The sequence below is a fragment of the Natator depressus genome, chromosome 20 (genome assembly GCF_965152275.1).
Source record: "Natator depressus isolate rNatDep1 chromosome 20, rNatDep2.hap1, whole genome shotgun sequence".
Lineage (NCBI taxonomy): Eukaryota > Metazoa > Chordata > Testudines > Cheloniidae > Natator > Natator depressus.
In genome coordinates this window covers 11,626,670-11,654,508 of record NC_134253.1, presented here as the reverse complement: position 1 = coordinate 11,654,508, position 27,839 = coordinate 11,626,670, and the positions used below count along the sequence as shown (strand labels likewise).

General features: G+C 60.9%; 3 protein-coding genes across 4 annotated transcripts; 2 read left to right on the top strand and 1 right to left on the bottom strand.

Moving 5' to 3' along the window:
* Positions 1–2,630: 2,630 nt before the first annotated feature.
* NPFF (neuropeptide FF-amide peptide precursor) lies at positions 2,631–7,416 on the top strand. Its single transcript, XM_074935694.1, has 3 exons — positions 2,631–2,809; positions 5,363–5,490; positions 7,207–7,416. The coding sequence occupies exons 1-3, from the start codon at positions 2,669–2,671 to the stop codon at positions 7,325–7,327; spliced, it is 390 nt and encodes a 129-aa protein (XP_074791795.1). The 5' UTR covers positions 2,631–2,668; the 3' UTR covers positions 7,328–7,416.
* Positions 7,417–8,416: 1,000 nt separating this feature from the next.
* Positions 8,417–17,630, bottom strand: TARBP2 (TARBP2 subunit of RISC loading complex). Its single transcript, XM_074935690.1, has 9 exons — positions 17,409–17,630; positions 16,563–16,732; positions 15,632–15,737; positions 14,975–15,058; positions 13,579–13,651; positions 11,190–11,307; positions 10,615–10,742; positions 9,648–9,840; positions 8,417–9,198 (listed from the first exon to the last, which is right to left on the bottom strand). The coding sequence occupies exons 1-9, from the start codon at positions 17,459–17,461 to the stop codon at positions 9,041–9,043; spliced, it is 1,083 nt and encodes a 360-aa protein (XP_074791791.1). The 5' UTR covers positions 17,462–17,630; the 3' UTR covers positions 8,417–9,040.
* A 574-nt stretch (positions 17,631–18,204) lies between these two features.
* Positions 18,205–26,958, top strand: LOC141975376 (pleckstrin homology domain-containing family A member 3-like). 2 transcript variants are annotated; one of them, XM_074935691.1, is made up of 8 exons: positions 18,205–18,286; positions 20,326–20,442; positions 21,255–21,410; positions 22,726–22,862; positions 23,504–23,674; positions 24,083–24,126; positions 24,540–24,697; positions 25,335–26,958. In XM_074935691.1, the coding sequence occupies exons 1-8, from the start codon at positions 18,247–18,249 to the stop codon at positions 25,394–25,396; spliced, it is 885 nt and encodes a 294-aa protein (XP_074791792.1). In that variant the 5' UTR covers positions 18,205–18,246; the 3' UTR covers positions 25,397–26,958. The 2 variants fall into 2 exon arrangements, with proteins under 2 accessions (XP_074791792.1, XP_074791793.1); XM_074935692.1 differs by lacking the exon at positions 18,205–18,286 and having other exon boundaries at positions 19,179–20,442; positions 23,417–23,674.
* Positions 26,959–27,839: the final 881 nt, after the last annotated feature.

Genomic DNA, 27,839 nt, shown 5'->3' with positions numbered 1-27,839 from the left:
GGGACCGTACGGGGCCAAGAGTGGGCACGACCTGTGAGTCCGTGACACCCCCATTTTACAGAGGAGGAAACTGAGGCACAGGGAAGGCCCAGACCCTGTGTTTTCAATGAGAGTTAGGCACCTCTGAATGGAAGTGACTTTCCCAAGGTCCCCCAGCAGCTCCAGAGCACAGCTGGGACTAGCATCCAGGGGTCCTGAGCACCCACCCTGTGCTCAACGCCACTAGGCCACGCTGCCTCCCTGCATGTGCTGCCCCTCGCGCTCCACTGAAACTGCCCTCGCCAAACTCTTTGAGCTCAGCACTGGCAGCTCCAGCCTCAGCCTGCCGGCTGCCTTCCCCAGCTGGCCACGCTCCTCTCTGGGGTGGGCTTGTCCCTGTCCCCTCAGCTCAGAAGCCCGGGGCCACCCCGACACAGGGGCTACGTGGGGATCCCGAGGCCCACGGTTAGGGGCCCGTCGAGTCACAGAGCTCCAGGCTAATTCACTGGTGCCACCTCCCCCTGACAGGCCGTCGGGGGGCGGGCAGGGCATTGCACCGGGGCAGATGGCTGGCACCTGCCTCCTGATGGTGCTGGGAACAGCAGCCTGGCGCCGTGGCTGGCCGAGCACAGGCCGATTATTGGGAGCATCAATCAGGTGCTGAACGTGACTGTCCCAGCGGGGCCCTGCCACCTCCTCAGCCTCCGGGCAGCGCAGCTGAGTGGCAGCGAGACCCATCACGGGGCTGCGTGGCCTTCGCTGCTGGCGTCAGGCGCTCAAGGGGTGGGGCAGGGGCCGAGCTGCGGGAAGAGGGTAGAGGCTGGAGCATGGCTCCTCTGGGACAGACCCCAGCCTGCCTGCTGGGGGGGCACCCTGCGGACAGCACTTGGAGGGGTGAGCCCGGCTGGTGCCACCCCAAGGCAGGGCAAGGTCAGGGCACAGGGGTGGGGTGCCAGGGGGCGCACATGAGGATTTGTCCGGGGCTCTCCTTGCCTGAATCCACCCCCAGCCGAGGTTGTTGGTGTCGTCGCCTGTGACTGTGTAAAGGTTTGTGCCAGCAAGCGAGGCTGGGCTGGCCTGGGCATGGCCCATGTGCAAGTGCCAGCGAGCGTGCCCGTCAGCGGGCATGCCCGGGTTTGGCTTACAGCACACGTCGGTGTCAGCATGGGCGCACAGGTGGGCATGTGCAAGCCAACGTGCACACGTGTTTGCCTATGGGCATGTAGCTGGGTGTCCGTGTCACTGCTCTGGGCCGGCCCCAGCGGGCAACGCGCCCAGGCTGCCCTGAGATCTTGGCACTGGGGGCCTGTCCCAGCCGCTTCCACACTGCAGCCGGCTCGCCCATCACGGCCACAACTGCCCCTAGCTGCTGGGTCTAGGCAGGATCAGACCCAGCGTCCCATCTCCCTGGTGCCCCCCTCCCTTCCCCGGCTCTGACAGGCTCCACCCTGGTGGGAGCTTCTCCCCACACCAGCACTTGGCTCCTCTGGTGAGGGGTGTGAGCTGCAGATGGGGCAGGGCCCAGGAGCGATGGGGCCCAGTGGGATCCTGGCTCTCTGTCTGGGATTGAGGGGGGTGTCAGAACTGTCCTGGGCCAGGCTCTGACATTCTCCTGTTTAAGGGGATCTGGATCCAAAGGTTGGCTTTGACAGAGCTAGGCCCAGCCCTGTGGCCAAGCCCCCTGGGTGCGCTAGACCCCCCCCCCCCAAATTCCGTGTTTATCTACACACACACACAGGCTGTGCCCACCCTGGAGTTGGCACCTACCCACTCGGGCAGTTACAGGCACACCACCCCTCCAGCCAAGCCCTGTGCCCTCGGCACCACCTTTCACTAGCCCCCGGGAGGAGCCGGTCTGACCAAAGGGCTGAGCACGCCCGATGCCCTTGGGCACCTGCTCCCCCTGCCCAGCGGGGTGTTGATCCTGCATGTGGGGGGGATTCCTTCTGCCCCCGACTTCCTTGGCGCTGCCCTCACCCCCCGGCATGCCGGCCAGCCCTGGCAGGGGGAGCCAGAGTTTCTCCAGCGCTTGTGTTCCCATCTCAGCCTGTCACTGTCACCGAGCCCCAACCGCCTGGTAAATGGGTTTCATTAAGCAGGGAAGTGGCACCGAGGGAGACAGGCGGAAGCGACAAGGTGGGGACCGTTAACCAGACAGATGACGCCATGACAAATGTGTAGACTGGAGTGGGGAGGGGGTGGGGAAACCGAGTCAGTCTGACAAGGCGGCTGCGGGGCAGGGCAGAGGTTGCAGGTGGGGGGATCAGTGGCTGAGGGACCCTGGTGTAACCCCCCCTCCTGCCCCGTGGGCCAGCACTGGCAAGCAGCTGTGATAAACCAGCGTCAATTAACTCTCACTTTTAGAGGGGCTTAAAGGGCCATTTGAGTGGATTTATCCCTGTAATAATGTACAAACAGCCTGGCCCGCGGGCTCAGGCTGGTGCTGGCGCTGTCTCTCCTGGGGCCGCCGGCTCCTCTCTGGGCCCAGCGTGGCAATCAGTTCTGCAGCTCTGGTCCCCAAGCCCCCGCCTTACAAATGACTGGTGAGGCTCTCCCATCAATCCCACTCGCAGAGCCCAGTCCGTGCGTTGAGCTGGGCTCCGGGTTCGGGGGGGATATAAGAGCCGCAGCAGGGGAAGGTGTTCACACAGCGCAAGGAGGGAGCGGGGCTAGGGCTCATACCGCAGCCATGGATGTGCGCCTGGCACTGCTGCTGGCCCTGCTCTCGGGCACCGCGCCGAGGGGCCAGTGCCTGGAAGGAGGGAGCGTGTCCAAGGAGACCCTGGTGGACGAGCCCAACGGCTACCTAGAGAGACTCTCCGACTTTCTGGTGAGTGGGCGCTGCCCGGGGAGGTGGCAGTGGGCTGGGTAGGCAGGGACCATGGCTCTTGGGTGCACACAGCAGATTGTCGCTCCCCCACTGGGTCCAGGCCAGTGGACAGAAACGGGACCCAGGACTCCTGGGTTCCCTTTCCATCGCTGGGAGGGAGCGTTGGTCAGTGGTTAGAGCAATGAGCTCGGAGCCTGGATGTCTGGGGTCTATTATGGGCTTGCTGTAACCTTGAGAAGAACCACACCCCTGGCCCCCTCTGTGCCTCAGTTTCCCCATCTGTTAACGAGCCCGACCTACCTCATGAGGCTGAATTAATGAAAGGGCTCTGAGTTGCTGGTGGGAAAGATGCAACAGATGGGCAGAGGCTCCCTGCTCCCCTATTTGAGTCATGGAGCATCCCCCACCCCGACCCCAGCCTTGCAAACGGGAGTGGCTGAGCTCTGGGCTCTTGCTCCTGGTGGTGCCTTGCACGGTCTCTGCTCTGATCCTTGGGCCACTCAGTGCCACCGACTGATGTCAACGGGCCACGTGGGTGTGACAGGTGGCTCGCACCAGCCCAGACCCTCCTGGCCAGCGGCATTGGTGGCAGATCACTGGACACAGTATGTTAACACCAGGGCTTCGCACGGGGACAGCTATGATGCTGTTACACATACACCCCCACCACCTTGCTCCAGCATCAATAAGCCTCTGCCCTCACCTGCACAGAGAAGACCCCGACCCATCCACAGTGACCCCCATTCCTGGCTGCTGGGCTCTGGGGTATCCTCCCCCAGTGGGGCTGGAGCCGCACCTGGTGCTGTGGGAACACGATGTCTATCTGTCTGTCCCCAGGCCTTTGAGCTGCTGGCAGATCTGAGACACTGGGGGGTACCCCATCCCCAGCCAAGCAATGCCCCAGCAGAGACACAGGGATCTGGTAGGCTCTGGACCCCTCCTGGGGTCCCCCATGCTGATGGGCTGAGCCTTTCCCCTGGGAAACAGGAAGGTTCTGGCAGATGGGGAGGAGAGACACGAGCTTCCCGCTGTCTGCTGGCTCCTCGCGGTTCAGGCAGGGTGCCTAAGGATTTGGGCACTTGGACCCTCCTAGAATGCTATGGGAATCGGGGGATGGGCTCCCCTGGGATTCGGTGGCAAATCCCAGCTGCCAACCTTAAGGCCAATGATGTCAAAAGAGGCCACCGACCTGGGGGTGGGACGTGAAAGAATCTCAGGCTGTTCCCTCCCCCCAAATGGAGCTAGAGCAGCCCACAAGGGGGCCCTTCTGAGAACCTGGGGGCCCAAGGAATTATCCTTCCACCCACTCCCACCCTGGTGAGTAGCATCACCCCCTTTTTACAGAAGGGGAAACTGAGGCACATCACGGGGCAGGAACTTCCAGGGTCACCCAGCAGGCCTGTGGCAGTGCTGGGAATGGAACCCAGGTTTCCTGGCTCCATGTGCTAACCACGACTGAGTTTAGAGAGCGGCTGAGTAGCTGGAGCGTCCCCTGGGTGTCCATGCTGGACCCAGGTTAGTTCTGGGGGGACAGGAGACAGCACCTCTGTGATGCTCATTCAAGCACATCTGTTGTTCCCCATGGGCCTGGCAGCGGGGTCGGAGGTGCCCGTTAAAGGGCACCTGGTGTTGGATTCCAGGGAACCAGGGCATGAGCAGTGCTATCCAGGCCCGCATCCACCCAGGCAATTCCCCACTGCCTCCCTGCGTCCCCAGCAGGAAAAGGAGTTTGCCATCCCTGTCCGCCTGTAATGCATGGTTAAACACGGCTGCTGTGCTCCACCCCAGAGACAGCTGCCTCCCGGCGCGGGCAGCACCAGCCTGGGCTGTACACACTACGGGACAGCTTGGGTTCCTTCTGGTTAAAAGGCTGAGGCAGGTGCGTGAACATTGCCCTTCTGCAACCAGGAGCAACAGGCACCCAGTGCGAATTTTTGCAGGGCCTGAGGATGGCCCAGGTTGCCCGGGAACGTCCTCGTTTAACCCCCTGCAGTCAACCCAGCTCCTCCCCAGATCTCTGGGGTTGTTCGGCTCTGGGGCGGCAGTTTGCAGCATGGGGCCCCCTGCTGGCAGGCTGGACTCAAGGACTCTAGCAGGGTGAAGAGTTTGGCCTAATGGCTGGCAGGGGGAGGTTTGACCCCTTGACGGGAGAGTCTGACCAAGGGCGGGGGGGGGGGTGCGGGTACCCTGCCTGGCTGCCTCTTGGGGGATTTGATATCCAGACGGTGCTGCTCCGAGTGTGTAGGGTTGGGGGGGCTGTTAACGGGCAGGGGCACTTGGCTGTTTGCCCCACTACCCTGCAGGGTGGGGGGGATTGGATATATGGGGGTTGGCCAAGAGCAAACCCCAGAACCACCTTACTCCTGCCTGCCCCCCGTTTTGGCTCACCTGCAGCAGTTTAATACGGTGGCACTGGCCCCTGGGGCCAGCTGAGCTGGGGGCCCAGACCCAGCCTAAACGCCATCCCTGGGCCAAATTCCCCCCCCTCCACGCACTGGGACCCCTCTGCAGGCAGGGGGCTGTGTAACCACATCCTGTCCCCGCCCCTTGCAGCAGGAGAGTGAGGATCGCGCCCCTCGGTCCCTCTCCGATGAGCGCCTGCCGAGCACCCTGCTTCGCTCCCTGCTCTTCGCCCTGCAGCGACCTGGCCGCAGCCCCTCCTTCCTGTTCCAGCCCCAAAGGTAAGGAGGGGGGGCACTGGGGCCCACCCACAACCCCAATAACGCCCCCCCCCCGCTGCTCTCTGCAGCAGCCTGGAGTTAGTATCCCTTGACTCTCCAACACGAAGCACCATCAGCCTTGCTCACTGCTTGGCTAGAAGCCCCCCCACCCTCCCCCTTTTGCAAGGGGACAGAGGGTGAGTGCTCATTTTACCAGTATACCTGCCCCTGACCCCCTCCCGACCCTCATACACGGGACTGCATCCCGGTTAGCTCAAGCCCCTTCCCCAGGGCCACACACTAAATGGAGAAAGCCCTTTTGCTACTGGAAGAGGCGTCCACACCAGGGGTTAGACCCATGTAACCACCTGGGCTCAAATACAGTCCCAAGGGCCCGGGAGATGTGGTGCCAACACAGAACTCGGGTTTGGGGGCTAAAGGGAATTGAGCTAACCGGCATTATAACTCCTTGGTCCCCAGACAAGCCACTAAGGGGCACCCTCTCCTCAGGGTCCATCTACACCAGGGCAGGACAAACCGTGGTGAGTTAAACCTGCCCCACTTGGTACCAGAGGCAGCCTATGGCATATGGCCAGCTAGCAGTCGTTTAGAGGCACAGAATTGGCCTAGGGCCCCCTCACCAGCCCCTGCAGCTGCTCCTAGCTACAGACCCCAGCGCGGATCTCGGCAGCACCTCCCAAAGTGGGTCAGTCACATGAGGTCAAGGCATCCTGAGTCCCAATCCAGGACTCTCGCCACTAAGCCAGACATCCTCCTACCAGGCCGTGCCCTGCTTCCCAGCCAGCTGCCGGGCTGAGGGGCCGGGGTGGTGGGTCTGCACTCGAGTCTGGGCCCCCGAGTTAGGTGACTGGCAGTGCCGGCCTAGTTCACACAGGGCAGGTACTGGGATAGGGCTGGCGCGGGGATACTGTAGCCAGTTAGCCCGGTACCACCTCGTGTGAATGCGGGTGTACTGGCATAAAGGAGCCTGCCACAGGTCACAGAGTCTGAAGCCAGCAGGGACCATCAGCTCATCCAACTGGACCTCTTGCCAGAAGCCCCTACAGTTCCCCGCGTCGAGCCCAGGACTTAGGTTAGACCAAAGCAGACAGGCTCAAGGCGCTGACACTGTTGTGAGCCCAGATGCCAGAGGCCCCTGCCACGGCAGGGGATTGAGTAGCAGAGACGTGGCCGCATGATCCCAGCAGGCGACCTGTGCCTCACGCTGCAGGGGAGGCAGACCCCCCCCGCAAGGTCCCTGCCGATTTGACCTGGGGGTGGGGGGGGGGGGGAATTCCTTCTAGCCCCCAATCTGGCCCGTGGTTCACCCCAGAGCATGTGAGTAAGACCCACCAGCCAGGCACCAAGAGAGGATCCTCTGAAGTGCCTCAGAGCACCGGTTCCACCCCAGCGGCTGCCGTGCCCGCCTTAGGTGACAAGCCCCAGAGTCCAGCTGGCGGGACCAGCTTGGGCCGCAGCAGCACCTGGCAGCCCAGTCTAAGCATGGCTGTAGCTCCAGCAGCCTGGTGAAGGGGCTACGTGGGTGGAGACACAGCCCGAGGCCAGCGGGGATGCCAGGACGTCAGGCTGGCCCTGGCACCAGTGGGTGCATCCCACTGGCCCTTACCTGGTTTGATGGACCTGGTGGTACAGGAACAGGGGGCACCAGCCAAGCTTGGGCCATGGGTTGGGCCAAAGGCACTTCAGCAGCCAAGGGCTTCGTCTGTCTCCCTGCAGGTTTGGCCGCGAGACCCGGGGGAGCTGGGGCAGCGAGGGCCGGCTCAGCCAGCGTGGCTGGGACTCCATGGCCCCCCAGTTCTGGAGCATGGCCGTGCCCCAGCGCTTCGGGAAGAAGTGACTCCGAGGGGCTGCTTGGCTCCAGCACCCGCTGGCCCGGATCAAAGTCCCCCCCACCCGTGAGCAGACTGGGCTGTGGTGACCATGGCTCTGGCAACGATAATAAAACGTGAGCATCACAGCTGGGGGATATGTGGTCAATGTGCCCGGGGCACAGTACCGCCCTTCGCCTCTGGGGGCAGCCCACACCCAGGTGGGCAGCACCCTCGCCATGACACAATCTGAAGCAGGGAGGGAGCGGTTCCGAGTTCTCCCCTGGCTCCAGTCAAATGGGCTGAGCTGGAAAGGGAGAGGCCGGGGGCCATGGTCTCTGCCCCGTGCGCACTAGATCCCACTGCCTCCACCACAGCCACATGCGGGGGGCGAGAGAGGATCCTACCAGCCAGGGAGGGAAGGGCCCAGGTGGGCCCATCCCAGCACCAGGATAGGCCAGGCTGCCCCGGCCAAACCAGTACCCCCGCCTCACGATGGGCAGCCGGATGCCTTGGCTCCACTCAGCTCCGCCCATCCCACTACTGGGCCTCAGACTGGCCCCAGCGCCCGATTGCACCCACCCAGCCGAAGACTCAGCTGGCCCCATCCCATCTCCCCAGAAGGAAACACACCAACATTTTGGAGAAAACCCCTCCATCCAGTTTATTTCCCATCTCCTCCGGCACCTGCTGCCCCCAGGGCGGGTTCCGGGACAGTTCCCCCCACAATCCACCCGTGGGCTCCAGCACTGGCCCCCTGGCCATGAGGCTCAGCAACTCCCCCGGCACGGACGCCGATTGGGACAGGAGACGCGAGGGCAGCTGCCCCTCCCAGAGGGAATTTGATCCCGCAGCAAGGTCCTTGTGCCCGCAGCAGGGGCTGGCTGCACCTGAATTTGGTCTTAAAAACCTTGTGTCTCGCCTTTAAACAACAATAAAAATCTACCCCGCCCCCAGCTCCAGTCCCACAGGGGCGGCTCCAGCGCAGACTCCTGGGGGGCGGCTCTCGCTCCTGGCGGCCCGGGGCAGCTCCATGCTCCAAATCTGCTCGGGACCCGGTTCCTAGGATGGTTCTTCGGCTGCTGACAGCGAGGGTGTGGGGGAGCAACTCCTGGGGGGGGGGGGGGATTCCAGCCCCGCCCAGATCAGGGGGCACAGTCAGAGGCTGCTGACGAGTCTGGGGATGTAGGGATGGGGGTAGGAGGGCGCTGACTCTCCCTATGGCCAATAAGAACTTTTGCTCTGTGCGGCTGGAGCAGGACAGCAGCTGGGGGGGCAGATTGGAACAGCCATGGGGCAGCATTAGCCCCCCAACAGTGCAGTGGAAAGCGCTGGGCTCGGCTGGGGGAGGGGGACTCCCTGGAGCAGGCAGCGCTTGGATCAGGAGCGATCTCCTGCTAGGGTGAGCTGCTACACTGGCCCTCTGTGCCCCCACGTATGGTGGGCCCGTCGGAGCAAGTGGGCCCCGCCCCTGAGAGCCCAGAGCGTCCCTGCGCCCAGAGCCCACTCAGGCCTGGTGGAGGCTGCTGGGGCAGGGCTGGCGTCTCTCCTGGGGGCTCCAGGTCCTGCCCCTCACGAATCAGGGGAAGCAGGACGCCCTGTCCTGGCCGTGGGGCTCCGTGTGGGTCCAACCTGTGTCTGCCCCAGCCCCGGCCTTGGGAGGCGTGTGCCGGCATGGCTCCAGGCACCCACCTGGCTGAGCGTCCACAGCCCCAGAGGCTCTGCTGGGCCCAGGCACCTCCTCATTTGCCTCCCGCCATGATCTTGAGGTACTGCAGGGCGTTGCGGGCAGCGGCAGTGCGGGCGGCAGCGCGGGAGGCGGCTGAGCCGTGGCACACCGTGGTCGGCTGCGTGGACAGCTCCACCAGGCACTGGTACAGGCCGCTCAGGCTCATCTCGTCTGCGGGGAGAGATGGGGCGTCAGGGCTGGGGGCGCTGCAGGCTGAGCCCAGGGGGGACGTGGGTGTGAGCACAACAAGGTGTGCCTGGGGTGGGGGCTGCTGAGCCCCAGGAAGTGAGGGACAGGATGCTCAGGCCCGGGGGAGAAGAAGGGGCAGAGGGTGATGGGCGGAGCCCCTGAGGTTGGGGGGGCAGGGTGCTCGGTCCCTGTTTGGGGCGTGGGGGAGGGTGCTTTTCCCGCCAAGGCTGGCGTCAGCAGTAACAGACTCTGGAGGTCGCTGCCCCTGCTCCCCACGGCTGGCCCAAGGAGCCCCCAGCATATGGCGCAGTGCTGGGGAACCCTCGCCCCACAGGAGGGACAGTGCCGGCCCTCAACGGCATGGTGGAGCATTCCCGTGGGGGCAGGTGCCTGGCAGGCGGCGGGGGCTGGGTGGGGTCTCTGCCCCTTACCAATGTCCAGGTAGCTGATGTCGAAGCTCTGCTCCTCGGAGAGCTCCTGCAGGAGGCTGCAGAAGCCGGCGTTGAGCGCCTCCAGCGGGTGGCTCTTGAGATGGAGGATCTTCTCGCCGGCCGAGTTTCGCAGCGAGTCCCAGGTGCAGCCCGAGAGCCGGCCCTTCAGGCTGTCCAGCTTGTTCCCCACGGTCTGGAGCGGGGGAGAGAGCATCAGCTGGGGGCCCAACCCAGCAGTGGCCGATGGGCAAGGTGTTGGGGGAGCACGTCTAGGCCTGGCCTCTGCTTACAAGGCAGACCTGCAATGCCCGGGGGTGGGAAAAGGGACGCTCTGACATGGGCACAGCCCTGCCCACCTAGCCCTGACGCGGGCACAGCCCTGCCCTCCTAACCCACGGAGGAACCCCCACTTCCAGTGCAGGAGGCTGCGTCTACACTATGGGTCCCACCGGCACAGCTATGGCACTACAGCTATGCCGTAGGGTGGACAAGCCACTACTTTGAGCCCAGCCGCTCAGCACGAAGGGGCAGGCTGGGCCTTGTAACCGCCATAGGTTGCCCCCACAATCCTACTGAGCTCCTTTGTCTCTAAGCAGCATGATGAATTGCATGCTGGGAGGTGTAGTCTCTATGGGCCACACCCTCCATTAGGGAGGGCAAAGCCCCACTGCCTCCAGCTCCCAGCATGCAATCTGTTGCGCTGCTTATAGTCTCCATGGGCCACACACTCCCCTGCTAGAAGCCCAGACACTTGCCTGCTATTGCCTCCAAGCAATATGGAGCACTGCATGCTGGGAGTTGTAGTTTCTATGGACACACCTCTCCATCAAAGGGTGAGACCCCATCTTAGTAGCACACAGAGCACTGCATGCTGGGAGTTGTAGTCCCTATGGACACACCTCCTCCATCAGAAGGTGAGGGCCCCATCTCCAAGCAGCATGCCGGTCCCGCCCTCGCCCGCACTCACGATGGAGAACTGGTCCTCCTCCACCTCAGCCTCGCTGCCCTCCCGCTGGTCCATGGGCACATTGTGGATTCGCACCAGCATCTTGGCCGCCGCGTTGCGCTTGGCCAGCTTCTTGGAGGTGCCGCTCCCTGCAGGGGGAGCGCTGTCATCGCTGATGCCCAGAGCCCGGCATGGGCACCGCCTGCCCTCTGGGGAACAGGGGGTTAACTCCTGTGCAGCACAGGGAAGGGCTAGAAGAGGAGCCCTCTTGGCTGCACCAAGGAGACCCCTAGGGCCTTGTCTGGGAAAAATCACCAATGGGGGTGTGCCTTCAAGAGGTTGGGATTGAGGGGCATAGGCAGAGCTGGGGTGAGGAAAGCCCAGGGCTGGGACTGTGAGTCAGGACCCTGCCCAGCCCCTCCCTGGCTCCACCTTTGAATGCTGGATTCACTCACCCACTTTAGGGGCACCATGTTTTCTCTGGAATTAATCTGAACACCCCTGTAATCCCCACCCTCCCCGGGACCCTCTTCTCCCCATGGGAGGTGGAGATGCTCCCATCACCCATGTCGCCTCAGTACATGGCCGGCAGTTACCTATTTCGATGAACCTCTCAACCCGGCAAGTCATGGTGAATTCCTTTCGGTGGGCAGGCCCCGATTCCTGGGTGACGGTGTATTCCGGCAGCCTCCAGCCCTTCTGGACCACCAGCTCCTTGGGGAGGGTGACAACAGGGCATCATGAGAGCCATGGCAGGATCCTCCTCAGGTAGGGGAGTGGGGGACCGCCTGACCCCCACTGATCCCAGAGGCAGGCTGGCCCCAGACACAGCTGGTGGTGTGAGCACCAGCAAGGCCGGTGCCAGGGACCTGGGTGGAGAGGCCCTCAGACTGGCAGCGAACACCCAGGATAGGGCAGTCCCTGATGCCCCTTGCAGACAAATTCCTACCCAGATACCCTGGCCAAGCTACTACCATTAAACACCAGGGACTGGAGGAGGGGGTAACCGGCTGGGGCAAGTCTGAATCCAGGCATGGTCAGTGCAGACCAACCTCCCCCCAACCCCCTCCCCCCAGTCTGTCACTTAGTGGCCCATGTGAAGTTTGGGTCTCATTTAGGGCTGTCAAATGATTAAAAAAATTAATGACGATTAATTGCAAGATTTAAAAAATGGTGATTAATCGTGAGATAAAAAATGAATTGTGATTAATTGCAGTTTTAAATTGCAGTGTTAAACAATAATAGAATACCAATTTATTATAAATATTTTTGCATGTTATTTTTTCTATCTTTTGAAACATATTGATTTCAATTTCAACACAGAATACAAAGTACACACTGCTCGCTTTATATTTTTTTTTATTACAAATATTTGCACTGTAAAAAAAGAGTGCAAATCTACAAGTTGAAGCATGAAGGGGCATACGAATGTTTAGCGCATCTGGCACGTAAATAACTTGCAATGCCAGCTACAACAATGCCATGCAAATGCCTGTTCTCGCTTTCCGGTGACATTGTGAACAAACAGCAGGCAGCATTATCTCCTGTAAATGTAACCAAACTTGTCTGTCTGAGCGATTGGCTGAACAAGAAGTAGGACTGAATGGACTTGTAGGCGCTAAAGTTGTACATTGTTTTGTTTTTGTGTGCAATTGTGTAAAAAACCAAATAATTCTATGTTTGTAAGTTGCACTTGCACGATAAAGAGATTGCACTAAAGTACTCATATGCGTTGAACTGAAAAATATTATTTCTTTTGTTTCTCTCTTTTGCAATACAAATATTTATAATCAAAAATAGTAATAGATAGTGAGCACTGGACACTTTGTATTCTGTCTTGTAACTGAAATCAATATATTTGAAAACATAGAAAAACATCCCAAAGTAGTTATAATAAATTTAAATTGGTATTCTATTATTGTTAAACAATGCGCTTAATTGCAATTAATTGTTTTAATCAGGTTAATTTGTTTTGAGCTAATCGCTTGAGCTAACTGCAATTAATTGACAGCCCTAGTTTCGTTGTTTTTATCATGGTCATGCCTAGAGGTCTCAGCTGAGATCAGTCTCATTGTGCTGCACAGACACCAGGTGAGACAGCCCCTGCCGCAGACAGACAAAGGAGGGGAAACTGCGGCACGGAGCGGGGACGTGATTTGGCTGAGATCAGTAGCAGAGCCAGGAAGAGAATCCAGGTCTCCAGAGTCACAGTCCAGTGCTCTAGCCAACACCACATCCATCCCTAAGTCACCATGGCAACCTACCTGCTCGCAGACTGGCTCAGCAGAAGCCATGGAAACCGAGAGCCCAACCCAGGGGAAACTCAAGGGGAGGGTGGGGAGTTTGCCCAATAGCGCCTGGGCTGCCCAGTGTCTGTGGATGGGGACAGCCCATCTGGGCAGAGGTCCCAAGAGGGTTAGGAACCCAAGGGCTATTGGAAGGGGTCCTCACATGGTGCAGCCGGTGCTGTGAGACTCACCCCTCAACACCCCCACTCTTGAGGGACTGAGGGAACCCGACAGCCACAGGCGAGACACATGGGACTGGGCACAACCGCTGCGGTTTGGTTCTTCCAGTGACAAGCCCGGGATCTGAGTGCTGCTGAAAGGGGCCAGCTAGACAGCACCAGAGTCCCGTGACCACAGGGTTGGGGACAGCCCAGGCAGCCCAAGCCCGCCCCGAACCACCCGCGAGAGGGACCCCTGTCTGCTGAAGCTGCTAATGGAGATGGCAAAGGCTCAGATCCACCCAGGAGCCATCAAACAGCTGTCAGGATTTGGGCCCAACCAACCCGTTCCAGGATTCAAACCAGCTACTCTGCCCCATCTGGCCACCCAGGGTCTCTGGTACTCGAGGGTGATGAAGCCTTTTGCTTCAATAGCTTCGTCCCCAACCCAGCCAGCCCAGGCTTACCTGGGGCACGCCCACTCCCCAAGCGAGCAGAGGCCCCTGCGCCACGGGGAAAAGTGCCCCGACGGCACCTACCTGCAGCGCCCCCACAGGGTTACACTCCGACTGCTGGGGCGAGACGGGCGACTTCACCTCCATCGGTGAGCTTCTGAGTGAGACACAAGGGCACCAGTGAAGGGGGCTGAGCTGGCCGGCTGGGCTGCTGCCTACAGCCCTTGGCCAGGGAGTCTGCTGGAGGTGCCAGGGGCTTGCGGGAGGGGGTGGGGAGCCACTGGCAGGAGACGCCCAATGGAACTGGGATGGGTGACTCAGTGGAAGGCACTGGCTGCAATGCTCCAGTAGGATGCTAGGGAGCGCTGTGCTGCAGGGAGTACAATGGGGGAATCAGGAGGGGACATTCTCCCCTCTGAGTCAGTGCTGTCTCCAGACCTCCAGCCCGGTGCTAGCAGGCAGTGCCAGAGGCGGTGCTGTTTCGTTGAGCCGTAACAGCGAGGTCCTAAGCACTGGGGGTCACCCGAGTCCCCCTGGCTCTTTTCACAAGAGTTGGGGCACGAATCCCAATTTCGGCAATTCCATTCCGGCGCCCCAAATACCCCCGGCACTTTCAATTACCAACAGGATCCTTCTTCACTCCCTGCCCTAAACTGCAGTTGTATTGCTGTAAGACACCCGCCATGCTCTGCCCCAGAGACGGCTGCATTGCAGAGATGGGCGACACAACCCAATACTCAAGACATTTGGGGATGAAAGGTGCGGGCGAGACGTATGTGCCTCTGAGCTCATCAGGCCAGAGGTTTCCCAAGCACAGCCCCCAGCGTGGATTTGAGTGATTTTTGCGTACCCAGCTTGGGACCCTGAATGTACCATGGCCACCCCCGAGGGCTCAAAAACCAGGGACTGGCTTAAGAATCAGGTGATTTTTAAACAATAATCACTGTTGGGTTCTTACATTTACCTGGTGGTTACTAAACCTTTTGCAGCTTTTCTAGGCAACCCCCAGGGCAAGACACTTAACCAGTTTTTTTAATGGAAGCTGAGATTCCCTGTGAAATCACATGACTCCAGGAGCTGGGGCTTTAAGAATAAATATCAAATAGCATGCAGATTGGCAGTACTGCTGATAGGGCCCTGATACCTGAGTTCCCACTCGGCACCAGCCTATGGGCTAGTCAGGCAGGGGGACTACATTGCTCACAACCCCTTGCAAAGCGCTCTACTGCCCCAATGAATCCTGTGATACACAGTCCTCACCAGGCCTCTACCTACAGGCCAAATGGGCAGGAGGACTACATTAGCCACAACCCCTCCTGTCCCAATGCATACTGGGATACGGAGTCCCCACCAGGCTCTGAAAACCAAACCCCTTTGAGGTGTCTTTAAATTGAGCACCCCACCAATACAAAACGAGGTGTCCCAAGATCACACTGGGTGACCTTGGCCCAGAGCCCCTCTCTGTGACTTTCCCTTTTACCTGGGAGAGGCAGCAGGCAAGATGGGCGCTGCGGGGGCCGCTGCGGTGCTGAGCTGAGAAAGGGGCTCTAGGGAGAAAGGAGAGCTTTGAAAATAAAAGGTGACAAAAATTAAAGCAGGCTTCGCGCCTCCGAGCGCAACAAGAACCAGCTCTTCCTACCTCTAAACGCTTGGGTGTGGTGCCACTTGGGGGCAGGAAAGGGACCGCGGGGACTAGGGATGTTTTAATAATGAATAATACCACCACCCAGCTCAAATGTAGTGCCTTTCATCCACTGATCTCAAGGCACTTTACAAAGGAGATCAGTACCATTATCTGCATTTTACAGCTAGGGAAACTGAGGCAAAGAACAGGGCAGTGACTTGCCTAAGGTTACCCAGCAGGCCAGTGGCAGTGCCAGGAGTAGAACACAAATCTCCTGACTCCCAGTCCAGTGCTCTAGCCCATAGGCTGCACCAGCTGGGGGCCATTTCCTCAGCTGAGATTCTCCATCCCCAACTCTTCCCACACGCACCCCCAAATCTCTCTACTCTGACAGGACAGGAGTGGGGAGTAGAGGGCGGGTTTGGGTCTGGATGCGAGTCTGCAGGTAAAGGATCAAAGAAGTTGAGAAGCAAATTAAGTAAAGGCCCAGGTCCCCCCTCTGCCCCCCCTCACCTGGATTCCTCCGATGCTGCTGGCTCCAGCATATTTCCCCCTTTCAGGAGCTTTAGGGCCACCTCTGCTGCCTTGTGCTTGGCTGCCTTCTTGCTTGGGCCTTGACCTGGAAAGCAGGGTGTCTAGCAGTTAGAGCAGTGGGGGGCTGGGAGTCAGGAGTCCTGGGTTCTATTCCCAGCTGTGTCACTCAGTTGCTCTCTGTGCTGGTGATAGATCAGCAGCTCCCAAAGCTGACAGCCTCTAGCCCCCAAGCAGGGACAGCAGCAGGGCAAGGAACTCTGTCTCCATGGCTCATTCTGCCTTGAAAAGTGGCCCACGGGGGGCTGGCAAGTGCCAAGAATCAGGAGGGTTGTTTCTATGGTGGAGGCGCCTGTGCCACTAGGAGCTGGGCTGCGACCCAGCCAACTCCCTCCACCCAGAGGCTACCAAACAAGACCTTAAGTGCTAATAGCTGAACTTGAACCCAAGACCTCGAGGCCCTGGGATCCTCCCGCCAAGGATGCCCTAGGCATGGTTCAGATTGGGAGGCAAGAAGCTCTGAGTTCCACCCTCTGCCTGAATGGGCCCCATGCACCAGGATGATGACTCCCATCCCCCTCAGAAAATCTTAGTCACCACCCCCTACCCCGGGGAGAATTCTGGCCAAAGCCACCTCACCCATTCCCCCTCCGCTCACTATAGCACCACCACCTAGCTCTTACAAAGCACGTCCACCCACAGGGCTCAAAGCACTTTATAAAGGAACCCAGATTCGAACTCAAGAGTCCTGATCCACAGCCCCCTGGCTCCAAGCACGAGTGACACCTTTAATGCAGAGACGCGACCCGTCAGCAGGAGGCAGCTCAAGATCAGGCCCCTCAAGTGGGTGGCAATGCCAAGGTTTCCCTTGTTTGGGAGCCATATTTACCCGCCTCCCCCACGGCTAACTGACCGGTGCAGCTAATGTCCCCGACAGTCACTCGGAAGGTGAAGTTGGGCTGATGCGCTTGTCCCTCGGCTTTGAGTAGATCATACACGGGCGTCTTGCCTATTCTTGTCCCATACTCCTGAAGAAGGCTGATCGGGGTCTTTCCGGGATTGGAGGCAAGCATTTGCTCTATACTGGGGCAGGGGACACAACACAGGGACACAGGCTCAGAAACCACCACAGATCAGGGCTTGCCCCGGGGCCTTAAACACCCAGGGCTATTCCCAGAGCCGGGAGGGGGAGTTGTGGGGAAAGAAGCAGTGGGAGAAGCTCCCTCTCCCACACCAGAGCACCCCACTGATCCTGTGAAAGAGTCCCCCAGCAAAGGGGGAGGGCTGTAATGAGAGCAGCTACCCCCTCACCCCATGGCAGTCTCCCTGGTCCCCCAGTAGGAGGGGTCAGTGGGATCAGCTACCCCTCGTGATGCCCCCAGTGAAAATCCCCTCAGTACCCAGTTGGGTGGTGGGGCTCAGTGTGAGAAGCCGTCCTCCACCCCGGATGCCCCCCTACGCCTGTCTGAGGATACCCCAGTACCCCGTGGGAGCAGCTGGCTCTATCCCATGATCTCCCCCCCCTGTACCCAGCGGGGCGGGGGGCCAATGGGAGCACGTCCCCATTGGGGTGGTGATGGGAGGAGCTGCCCCCCAGGACCCGCCCCACCTCCCAGGGGTGCAGTGGGAAGGGGCTGACCCCCCTAGGACACCCCAGTGAGGGGGGGCAATGAGAGGGGCTTCCCCCAGGATCCGCCCCCCCCCAGCGCCCAGTTTGGGGGGAGCGGTGGGAGGGGCCGCCCCTGAGCCGCCCGGTTACCTGGGGAACCCGCCACTCTTCTTGGTCCCACAGGCCTCCTCCTCCTCACTCATTCCCTCCTCCTGCCCCACCGGAGCCACCGTGCCTGCAGCCCTGGCTGGGAGCCCCTCTCCGGCCAGCGAGCGCCGCCACCGACAATGGCTGGGGGAGGCCGCCCGCGCCGCCCAGGGATCCCTGGAACATGGAGTCCTTCCCAGGCCCCTCGTCCCTGGCCCAGCGGGCAGGAGGACTACGTTACCCACAACCACCCGCGCGCAGCATGGCGCTGCCCCGATGCATCCTGGGACATGGAGTCAGCACCACGCCCCCTCTTTGAGCCATGTGGGCAGGGAAGACTACATTACCCACAAACCCGTGAGACGCACCCTGATAGCCCCGATGCATCCTGGGACATTGAGCTCCCGTCTCTGAGCCCTGTAGGCCGGCGCAGGAGGACTATATTACCCACAATCCACCGCCGGGAGCTCAGCTGCCCTAGGGCTCCCTGGGATTTGTATTTTCTGCTTGCCTTGCCACCAAGGAATAGAATGGGCTGGAGCACTACATCACCCACAGGCCTTTGCGCGCCATAAGTAGGGGAAATGGCGGCCCGGCGGAATGGAGAGTTCTCATTAGCCACAGGTTGGGGTCTGCTGATGTCATTAGTGACACACCTGTTGTTCCCTCCCACACGTGCACTTCCTTCCATGGTGATTGGCTTGCCTTTCCCACGTCCCGCCCTCGTATCCAATACGCTCTTTTTATTGGGCGAAAGAGCTATAGCCCCGCCCTCCTCGGCCGGTGATTGGTTGGTCGCTCCGGTGTTGTCAATGGGAGGCTCACATTTACTACCCTGGCGATGGAGGGAGCGTTACTGAAATGGACCAACTACCTCTCGGGTAACGGCCGCGGGGGCGGGTCCGGGTCCGGATCTGCCGCCCCTGGGGGCTGGGGATACCCCTGGCCTGGGGGCGGGGGTGGAGACGGACCATCCCCGAACCGGGCCAGGTCCGCGAGAGCCTCCCCTTTCCCCCGGGCTGAACCGGGCCAGGTCCGCGAGAGCCTCCCCTCCCCCCCCCCCGGGCTGAACCGGGCCAGGTCCGCGAGAGCCTCCCCCCCCCCCGGGCTGAACCGGGCCAGGTCCGCGAGAGCCTCCCCCCCCCCCCGGGCTGAACCGGGCCAGGTCTGTGTGACACCCCCCCTTGCCCTCCCGACTGAACCGGGCCAGGTCCCTGTGACCCTCCACTCTCCCCCCGAACCGGGCCCGGTCCATGGGACCCCCGATCCTCCCCAAAACCGGGCCAGGTCCCTGTGACCTCCACCCAGAACCAGGCCAGGTCTGTGTCCCCCCCCCATCCCCTGGCTCAACTGGGCCAGGTCTGTATGACATCCCCCTCCCCCGCCGAACTGGGCCATGTCCATGTGACCCTCCCCCGCCCCGAACTGGGGCAGGTCTGTGTGATCCCCGAACCGGGCCAGGTCCCTGTGACCCTCCCCTCTCTGCCCCCAAACCGGGCCAGGTCTGTGTGACCCCGCACCCCTCCCGAACCGGGCCAGGTCTCTGTGATCCTCCCCTTGAACCGGGCCAGGTCTGTGTGACCCTCCCCTCTGCCCCCCGAACCGGGCCAGGTCCCTGTGACCTCCATCCAGAACCGGGCCAGATCTGTGTGCCCCTCCCCCACCTCCTGGCTGATCCAGGCCAGGTCTGTGTGACACCTCCCTCCCCCTCCCGAACCGGGCCAGGTCCGTGTGACACCCCCCCCCCCGCTGAACTGGCCCAGGTCTGTATGACACCCCCGCACCCGTTGAACCGGGCCAGGTCTGTGTGACCCTCCCCAGCCGGTCTGGGTGTCTGTGCCCTCCTCCCCACCACAAACCGGGCTGGGTCTCTGTAAGACAACATCCCCTCGGAACTGGGCCAGCTCTCTGTAACCCCTCCACCCCCCGCTTCCAAACTGGGCCGGGTCTCCCTGCCCTCCTCCCCTGACCTGGGCCTGCTCCCCCTGAATAGGGCAGGTCCATGATCCTTCTCCCCCAAACCAGGACAGGTCTGTGACCCCTCCGTCCCTGAAGTGGGTTCACTGCCCCTGAACCAGGTTCACAGGACTGTGACCTGGACCCACCCCCCACAAGCCAGGCTTATGTCTCTTCCTTCAAAGAGGGGCTGCCTCCCTCTCTTTGAACGGGGCCAGGTCTATGCCCCCCTCCGCATGTTTCCGGATGGGATCGGAGAACCCCACCATCCCTTCCCCCAACAGTCTACACGGCCTCTCCCAGTCCCAAGCTCTAACTCGGCACAAAGGCTGGCTGGCCCATGGGCGGCTCCCTATTCCGTTCTGAGAGCCAGGTGCCAACTGGGGGCAGGGGCCACCCTGTGCCTGGGGGGTTGTGAGGATGCAGAGTTTGTAATTCTCTTATAGGGTAAGCAACACAGGTGGACCCCAAAGGAGGAGGGGTAGCAAATAACCTGCTGGCCCAGTTGGCTTTTGGCTCGTGCACTAAGCTTCAGAGGTCCCAGGTTCGATCCTGCCTGCTGACGACCGGGGTCTGTCGACTTTACGTTTGCACATCTCTGGCCTCTTTCACTGGAGCACGTCACCCCCGTAATACCCGCATACAGACACTGATGGGGGAGCAACGTGTCGGGGGCACAGGCAGGGGTAGGACCCAGGAGTCCTGACTCTGAACCTTCTCCTCTCCCACAGCCAGGAAGAGAATCCAGGAGTCCTGCTTCCCGGCCCGTTGCTCGAAGCACTAAACCCCACGCCCTCCCAGGGCTGGAAATAGAACCCAGGAGTCCTGGCTTCATGCTGACCCTCGCGTGAGCAGGGCTGCTGTGCGCCAGGCGGCAGCCGTGGGAGCTGGGCTCCCTGGAGGAGAGACGCGCCCTGGCAGGCATTAGGCGGGTGACTGGCCTGGCCTTTCCTTTCCCCTCTAGGTTGGCAGCCACGGTACTTTGTCCTGGACAGCGGCATCCTGTCCTACTATGACTCTCAGGACGATGTGGGCAAAGGCAGCAAGGGCAGCATCAAGATGGCCGTCTGTGAGATCAAAGGTCGGTGCCCTGCACTCCCCCGCTGGGTGAGAGGCTCGTGCGGGTAGGGGGTGGCAATTGGACCAGGTGGGGGCTGGCTTGCTGTGCTGCTGACCTGGGATCCTGGCAGGGTAACGGTCCAGAATTTAACGAACACTGAGGGGGCCAGATTCTCCAATGGGCCCTTCCCACCCCTTGCCACTCTCACCTGCCCCTCTCCCCCCGGCAGAGACACACACACGTCTATCTGGGCTATTTCTGTCCTCCCCAGTCACTGCCCCCTTTGGATTTGCATGTCGCTTCTACCTCTGAGCGCAGATGTGGTGCCACTGAAGATGCACCTCGCACCAAGGGAGCCGATCAGTCGTGTGGGAGGTTTCCCTTGGATTCAGTGGGCCCTGAAACTCCTCAGAGCCCTGGCTTGGGCTGCAGCCAGCTGAGGGTTTCACTGTGGGTGGGGTGGAGACAGGGCAGCTCCCCAGTTTAAGAATCTCCCCCCGGAGACCATTCCAGAGCTTTGTCCAATCTAGTGCTGAGATTCCACAAAAGAGCGTGTGGCTGTTGGAATCCGGCATAGAACCCAAGTGTCCTAGCACTCAGTCCCCTGCTCTAACCACTAGACCTCTCTCTCCTCCCAGAGCTGGGCATAGAACCTAGGAGTCCTGGCTCCCAGTCCCTTGCTCTAACCTCTGGACCCCACTCCCACTCTCCTCCTGGAGAAGCCCTGGGTCCCTAGACTCTGCCTGCAGAGCTGGATTGTGTCATGCAAGGTGAGAACAGACTCTGCTACCCGAGCACTGGGCTCTCGCTCAGCGACTGTCTTGTCCCTGCAGTGCACCCCACCGATGCCACGCGCATGGAGCTGGTGATTCCGGGGGAGCAGTATTTCTACCTGAAGGCAGGGGGTGCTGCGGAGAGGCAGAAGTGGCTGGTGGCCCTGGGCAGCTCGAAAGCCTGTTTGGGCGACAGCAGGAGCCAGAAGGACAAAGGTTGGTCCTTCCTGAAGGGAGAGGGTGGGCACTGTGCCAGAGAAACGGTGATCTCTGTTGCGGTGTGGCAGATCTGGGCAGTGTGTATGTCAGGGACAGATCGGGGGGTTGGGGGAGCCCAGGACTGGGGTAGCAGGAGGCAGCGGGTTGGGACTGAGGGACATCAGCGAGGCTGTGGGTCAGGATTGAGGGGCACCGGCAGAGCTGAGGGTGGGGAGCCTGGCGCTGGGAAAGCAAGGGGCTGTCGGTTGGCATAGAGGGGCTGGGGTTGGGGGGCAGGCTGGAATAGCAGGGGGGGCTGCGGGTCAGGATTGAGGGGCACCGGCAGAGCTGAGGGTGGGGAGCCTGGCGCTGGGAAAGCAGGGGGCTGTCGGTTGGACTAGAGGGGCTGGGGTTGGGGGGCAGGCTGGAATAGCAGGGGGGGCTGTGGGTCAGGATTGAGGGGCACCGGCAGAGCTATGCGTGCGGGCCCAAGACTGCGGCAGCAGAGGGGTGTGGAAGGGCTGGCTGCACCGGGGAGCAGAGACGGGCTTGGGTGCCGGTGTTCCCCCCTCCTCAGGAAACAGTCACTCGGCGGCAACTGCAGAGAACCGGAATTTCATCCTTCAAGCCAATCCCAGCTGGCCTCTGACCTGCTGGTTATTGGGTGGGGGGCCCAGTAGTGGACAGCCTGACCCCAAAGCCCCAGCCCACTAGAGGGTGCCGGGCTGCAGGGAGTGATGTGGGAGGGCTCAGGGAGGGGGCGCCCTCTCCCCTTGCAATCTTCCCCTTCCGGTCAATGCTGAGCTCAGTGCTGTGCTCCGTGGCAGAGAAAACAGGGGGAGCGGAGATTAAAAAAAAATTAGAAAGGCAGCACTTCTGCTCGGTGGGAGAGCGGCCGCTGCCCCGCTCCCCCCTAGCTACGTTACTGGCTGTGCTGGAGGGTGGGTGCCTCCAGTAGGGGGCGCTTTCTCCTCTCTGGGTCAGTGCTGAGCCCGATGGCCCCCCGCACGAGACAGGTCCGCTTATTTACAAGCCCAGTGCCGCTGTAAGAACCGGGGCATCAACCCCTGTGTCCTGGCTAAATTCCAACGTGGGCCATTCCATTCTGGCTCCCCTGACGGTTTCTGCTGGATCCTCTGTTTTTCTTCACTTCCTGTCTTAGACTAGTGCAGTGTTATTGCAGGTTGTTAAGCAGATGCTACGTTCCACCCCAGAGGTGGCTGCACTTCAGTGGCAGGGGCGAAACAGTCCCTGCATATAACATACAGGGCCTGGGGCTTCCAGGGGAGCAAGGTAGGAACGAGGCAATGCTGATCTTCCCATCTCCCTCCAGACATGCACCTGAGCAGCGAGTCCCTGGGCCGGAAGCTGTCGGAGCTACGGCTGTACTGCGATGTGCTGACTCAGCAGGTCTTGGACGTCCAGGAGTCCACGCGGCCCCAGGACAACGGCTCCCCGCTCGATATTGAGGTTCAAAGGGAGCTGGGGGGGGGGTGTTAAGGGGGAGCTGTTCGGTTTTAGGAGGATCTGGAGGACACAGGTCCTAGCTACCCACTCCTTCCTGCTGAGGCACAAAGGCCGCCTGATTCCAACAGCTCAGAGAGGGCTGCGGCATGCAGTGCGAGTCAACCAGCGGAACTCCCCGCTGCAGGGCTGTGCTGCTATACCACCTGCTCAAGTGGCTGGGATCCTCATGGGGTATGAGGCTTCATGGCATAAACAGATGGGGCGGGGCCCAGGAGTGAAGATATGCGTGGATGTGAGCCCCCTGATCTAAACACTCGACCCCACTCTGCGCCCAGAGGCAGGAATAGAACCCAAGAGTCCTGAGTCCCACTCCCCTGCTCTATCCGCTAGGCATGACTCTCTTTCCCAAAGCTGCTTCTCTTCTGAGCAATGCCTTGGCCTGTGTGTCTGCAATGCCACGAAGCCAGCTAACAAAGGCGCGGGGAGGCCACTGACTCCCTGGGTGGCCGGGGCAAGTCACTGCCCCTCTCTTTGCCTCCATTTCCCCACCTGTACAGCAGGCTTGGAGAGGTTGGTGCTACAGGAGCGCAAAGGATTGTGGGCGGCTGTTCCTCTCGGTAACCCTCTGTCCTCCCCATCCCCAGAAGATGAATGAAGCCTCCTCCCTGCTCAGAGCCACCTGCAGCCAGTTCATCTCCACACTGGAGGAGTGCATGAAATTCGCCAACGCCCGCCTGGCACCTGAGCTCTACCAGCCCTCACCGGCCCCCCTGCCCCAGGACTTCGTGGGCACCAAACTCCCGCACTCCCATAGAGTAAGAGCCTCGCTGGGGCAGGGGGCAGCATTTGGACTAGCAGTGGCATCTGCCTAGGACAGACTGGAAACCCAGCATGCTTCGCTTCTTTGCCAGCCCCAAGTGCCAGGGCAGGGCTGTGTGGGTCGGCTGGGAGCTAGCCGGGCTCTGGTCACGGCCCCAGAGAGGGCAGAGCCCAAGCAGCACCAGGGCAAGCTTCTGAGCAGGGTGTCTGGGGTCAGTTTGTCCTTGGCCTCTTTGCGAAGGACATTGCTATGATCCCAGCGTGGCTCATGCTGGCCCCCCAGCTGTCATCAGATGTGTGCCCACGCTGCCAGTCTGAGCTGGATATGAATGAGCTCCAGAGCTGCCCGGTGCCCCCAGATCGCTCGGTTCCATCTGACCCTCTCCCGCTTTCTGGCCTCGCAGGTGAGACGCTCCCTCAGCCACACGGGCATCGTGTCCCCCGACAGGTGAGCAGGCTGGCTGCGAGGGAAGGGAGGAGGGGGCTCCTGGGTGGCGCAGAGGGGCTGGGTGAGGATCCCGCCGTTCCTGCGCTCAGCTGGGGTCTGAGACCGAGCGGGATGCGGGCGCAGGCAGGCAGCTGGCTTCTGGGTGCCCATGACATGGGTTCTGGCTCCCTCCAAGCCAGGCCCTCGCCCTGCATGGTGCTGCCCCGGCTCCCCTAGCTGGAGGTGGGGAAGGTCCTGGAACTCAATCCCCAGCCCCCTGGGCCGGCTGAGGCCGCCCTTCAGGGCGCGCTGGGAACCCTCCATGGGTGGGTAGCCTGGATGGGAGGGGGGAGCGATCAGCCGGGCTCTCCCTTGGGTGCCACCCTAGGTGCCCATCCCCAAGCCAAGGCTCTCACCCCGTCCCCCTCTTGCAGAGGGGCGGAGCCGCCCCGGCCCCCGGTGCCGCCGCAGAAGGGCGCCGTGACGGTGGTGCGCAACCTGGAGGAGATGGTGATGTTCCGCTCGCAGCACTGGGGCCAGCAGGGCCCCGCGCCCGACAGCCCGGTCGGCACCATCGTGGAGGAGAGGGAAGGTAGGAGCCGCCGGGCAGCCTCCCCGTCACCAGGGGGAGCCGGCACGGTGCAGTGTGGTCACAGCTTGTCCCATTGCAGATGATTACAGGGATTGAAGGACAGCATCAGTCCTCCTCCCCCGCGCCCCCCAGTTTGCCCCGGCTGACTCTGCCTTTCCTGCTGGCCCTGCCCGCCGCTAGGCATGCCCCAATGGGCCCTTTGGGGCTGAGGTTCATGGCTCCCATGTGTCACGCTCCCAAGCTGTGTCTCCTGCGGGCAGGGGGTCCCCATTGGTCAGAGGAGAGCAGGGGAAACAGGTTCTCTAGTGGACTGAGCACAGGACTGTGAGCGAGGACTCCTGGGTTCCATTCCCAGCTCTGCAAGACAAGGGGCGAGTCCCTCCCTGTGCCTCAGTTTCCCCCAGGATGGCAAGGCTGGTAGAGCCTCTGGAGGTGGCAGTGGTGGGTTAGGTGAGGCTGTCCTGTGCAGGAAGTAACAGGAGCTGAGTGACTCTCTCTGTCTGAGGGGTCCCTTGCCCATGCCCCCTGTCTGATCCAGTCTGGGGACTGGAGCCCTGGGCTCCCTCTTCCGGCACTAGAGCCCCCCAGAGGCCAGAAGCTGCTGGTCTCCCTAATTCCTCCTCCCCTCCCTCGCCAGAGGTCCCGCTGCCCACGCAAGAGTCCCCGGCGGAATCGGCTGGCGGTGACAAGCAGGAGTGAGCGGCACCAGGATCCAGGCGCTGCCTCTGCCTCACAGTGGGGGCTTTGGAACATCCCCGGCTCAGCCCCATGGGAGCACGGCCCTTCCCTGTGCTTGGGAGCTGCCAGGGACCAGCAGAGAACAACGGGGCTGTGTTCTCCCCCCCAACTCCTCAGGCTGGCCCCCCAACTGCTTCCCCCCTCGCCCAGCGCTGGTCCCAGCTCCGGAGGGGTGGAGCGGTGCCCTTCTGGGAAGGGAGTAGTGTCTAGCAGGTAGAGCAGGGGACTGGGCATCAGGATGCTTGAGTTCTGTGACCCGGGGTGGGTCACCTCCACTCTCTGCGGCCATTTCCCCGTCTGCACAGAGGAGGGTCTGGAAGTGGTTTGGCTGTGCGGGCGGAAGAGGCCAGGGGGGCACTGCAGGGTGGTATTGCTCAGTGGGTGCCATGGGTGGTGAGAACTCAGGCTCTCTGGGATGAGGGGACCGAGCCCCCAGCCTGGGGTGGGGCAGAGGGGGCCTTGTCCCGGGAGCAGAAGAGAAACATTCTCCTTGGTGCTGATCTCCCCTGGGCTTGGCGCCCTGGCGCCTGTGTTGGCCTTACGCCCTGTCCCTGGGTTGGTCGGGGGCAGGGGGAAATCTGCTGAGCATGGAACCCCCTCTCTGCTCCCCACCCCAAGGAGCCCAAACACCGGCTGCCCTGGCCTCTTGTCCCCTCCCCCTTGCTGTGATGCTGGGCGTGATGCCATCAGCGCAGGAGTGGGGGGGACCCAGGGTGTCTGCGATCACCAGCCAACACAGTATTAGAGCTTCAGAGAGCCAGCCAGTGTGCTGGGGCTAATGGCCAAATGTGATCCAGCAGGATCCCCTGTAATCCGTGGGTGCACAGCCGGTGTCCCCACTGTGTGGTGTGTCGGGGGAGAGCTCTCCCTGCCCCGGGAATAGTACCGTCCCCTAGAAATGGGGCTAAGAGGAGATCTTGCTCTTCTACCCCTCGTCCCATCCAGTTGGTGCCCAGTTTGGTGCCATGGTGCATCAAACCACCTCTTACAGCCAGGCTTCACCCATCGGGGCGCTCTCTTCACTTTCTCGCCACGTCCTCTGGATCCAGCAGGCGGGTGAGAAGAGGCTGGCTCCTATGATCTGGCAGAGCGCCTCCCTCTGGCCAGTTCCCGTCCGTGCCCCGCTGACGGTTCAAGCCAAGGCCAGAAGTGAGAGCCCAGCTGGCTCTCCTGCCGCAGGGGCTGCTGGGAGTAAAGCCTACCTCTCATCTCAGGGACAGTAGATGCAGAGATGAGGAGAAAGATGGTGCCAGGGGAGGGTTGGCTCCTCCCACCCGGACTTCACCTGAGTCAGGTGACTACACCCAATGCTAACCTCTTTGAACACTACAGCAAGGACGTGGCCGATTCTAATGGAGGTGCAGAACTGTCCCTGCTCTCGTCCTCTGGCTCTCTGTCCTTTGACACAGGATTTTGTACAGACGCGTCGCCAGGTTGGGGCTGTTTTTTTGCTGAGGGAAGCAGCCGTTTCTGCGGAGAGCTCTGCCAAAGATCAGGCCTTGCAATAAAGACTCTAATTTTGAAACAAGCGGCTCGTCTCCATGTGTCTCTTTCCCCCATGGGGGCTTTTCCCCAGGGCCGGTGGAAGGAGCAGCTGCACGGTGTGGGGAGGCGGCTCCGGAGGCGCTACGGCCTGAAATTACTGCAGAACGAAACTGCTTCATCGCAATTGGCAAGTGAAAGGAAGTGCCTGAATCTTCGTGGCTCTGACCCAAACCGCTGGGTCGCTCATGGTGGCTGCCGTTTGTTCTTCCCGTCTGGATCCAGGCGTCGTTCCGAGCTCTCCCAGACTCCTAAACAAGGTTCCTGCAGCTCCCCAGGTGTTTAAGCAAAATACAGAAATTGCCTCAAAGCAGCTGTGAAATTCTTTTGCAGCTCCGCTCTTGGTGTCTTGATCTGACATGGCCTATTTCTCGTTCTGTAGCTCCTGGGTGATCTTGTTTTTGCGGAGAGGGTATTTTAAAGAAAGAGCACAGTGAGATTGCTGGGTATTTTACCCAAATGTGCAGAGAGGGTTTATTCCCTTGTGGTTTAGAGAGAGACCAGGCCCGAGTAGTAAAGCCATCCCCACTATTCATAATACCGCAGGAAAAAATCAAGAACCGTTAGCGACTGAAGTTCTTTTCATCAAATGATCAGGCCTGACATGCCCTTAGACCAGTGAATTTCTTGCATATTATTGGTAACAGACAGTAGCTTCTTGGTGATGCTAATGTCCCCTTTTCACTGGCGGGCCGGTGCCGAGGGGTTGTTCCCCTGTCGGGAGGAGTGCTGCCTTTTGGCCTGGCATGGCAGATTCTCAGTGGGAGGAGAAATTGGGGAAAGGGGGTGTGTCCACCTGGCCTGGAGCAGAGGCCGGGCACTTTGCTGGTACCTGTGTACTATAGTTTGTCATGTCGAGCTG

Bases quoted from the DNA above. Each gene is read 5' to 3' on its own strand.
- NPFF (XM_074935694.1), top strand. From the start codon at position 2,669: ATGGATGTGCGCCTGGCACTGCTGCTGGCCCTGCTCTCGGGCACCGCG. The intron at 2,810-5,362 runs GTGAGTGGGCGC...CGCCCCTTGCAG, and splicing joins AGAGACTCTCCGACTTTCTG to CAGGAGAGTGAGGATCGCGC. The intron at 5,491-7,206 runs GTAAGGAGGGGG...GTCTCCCTGCAG, and splicing joins TTCCTGTTCCAGCCCCAAAG to GTTTGGCCGCGAGACCCGGG.
- TARBP2 (XM_074935690.1), bottom strand. From the start codon at position 17,461: ATGAGTGAGGAGGAGGAGGCCTGTGGGACCAAGAAGAGTGGCGGGTTC. The intron at 15,738-16,562 runs GTCAGTTAGCCG...CCTGCTTTCCAG, and splicing joins CGGGGACATTAGCTGCACCG to GTCAAGGCCCAAGCAAGAAG. The intron at 13,652-14,974 runs GTAAAAGGGAAA...TGTCTCACTCAG, and splicing joins TTGCCTGCTGCCTCTCCCAG to AAGCTCACCGATGGAGGTGA.
- LOC141975376 (XM_074935691.1), top strand. From the start codon at position 18,247: ATGGAGGGAGCGTTACTGAAATGGACCAACTACCTCTCGG. The intron at 18,287-20,325 runs GTAACGGCCGCG...TTTCCCCTCTAG, and splicing joins ATGGACCAACTACCTCTCGG to GTTGGCAGCCACGGTACTTT. The intron at 24,698-25,334 runs GTAGGAGCCGCC...CTCCCTCGCCAG, and splicing joins CATCGTGGAGGAGAGGGAAG to AGGTCCCGCTGCCCACGCAA.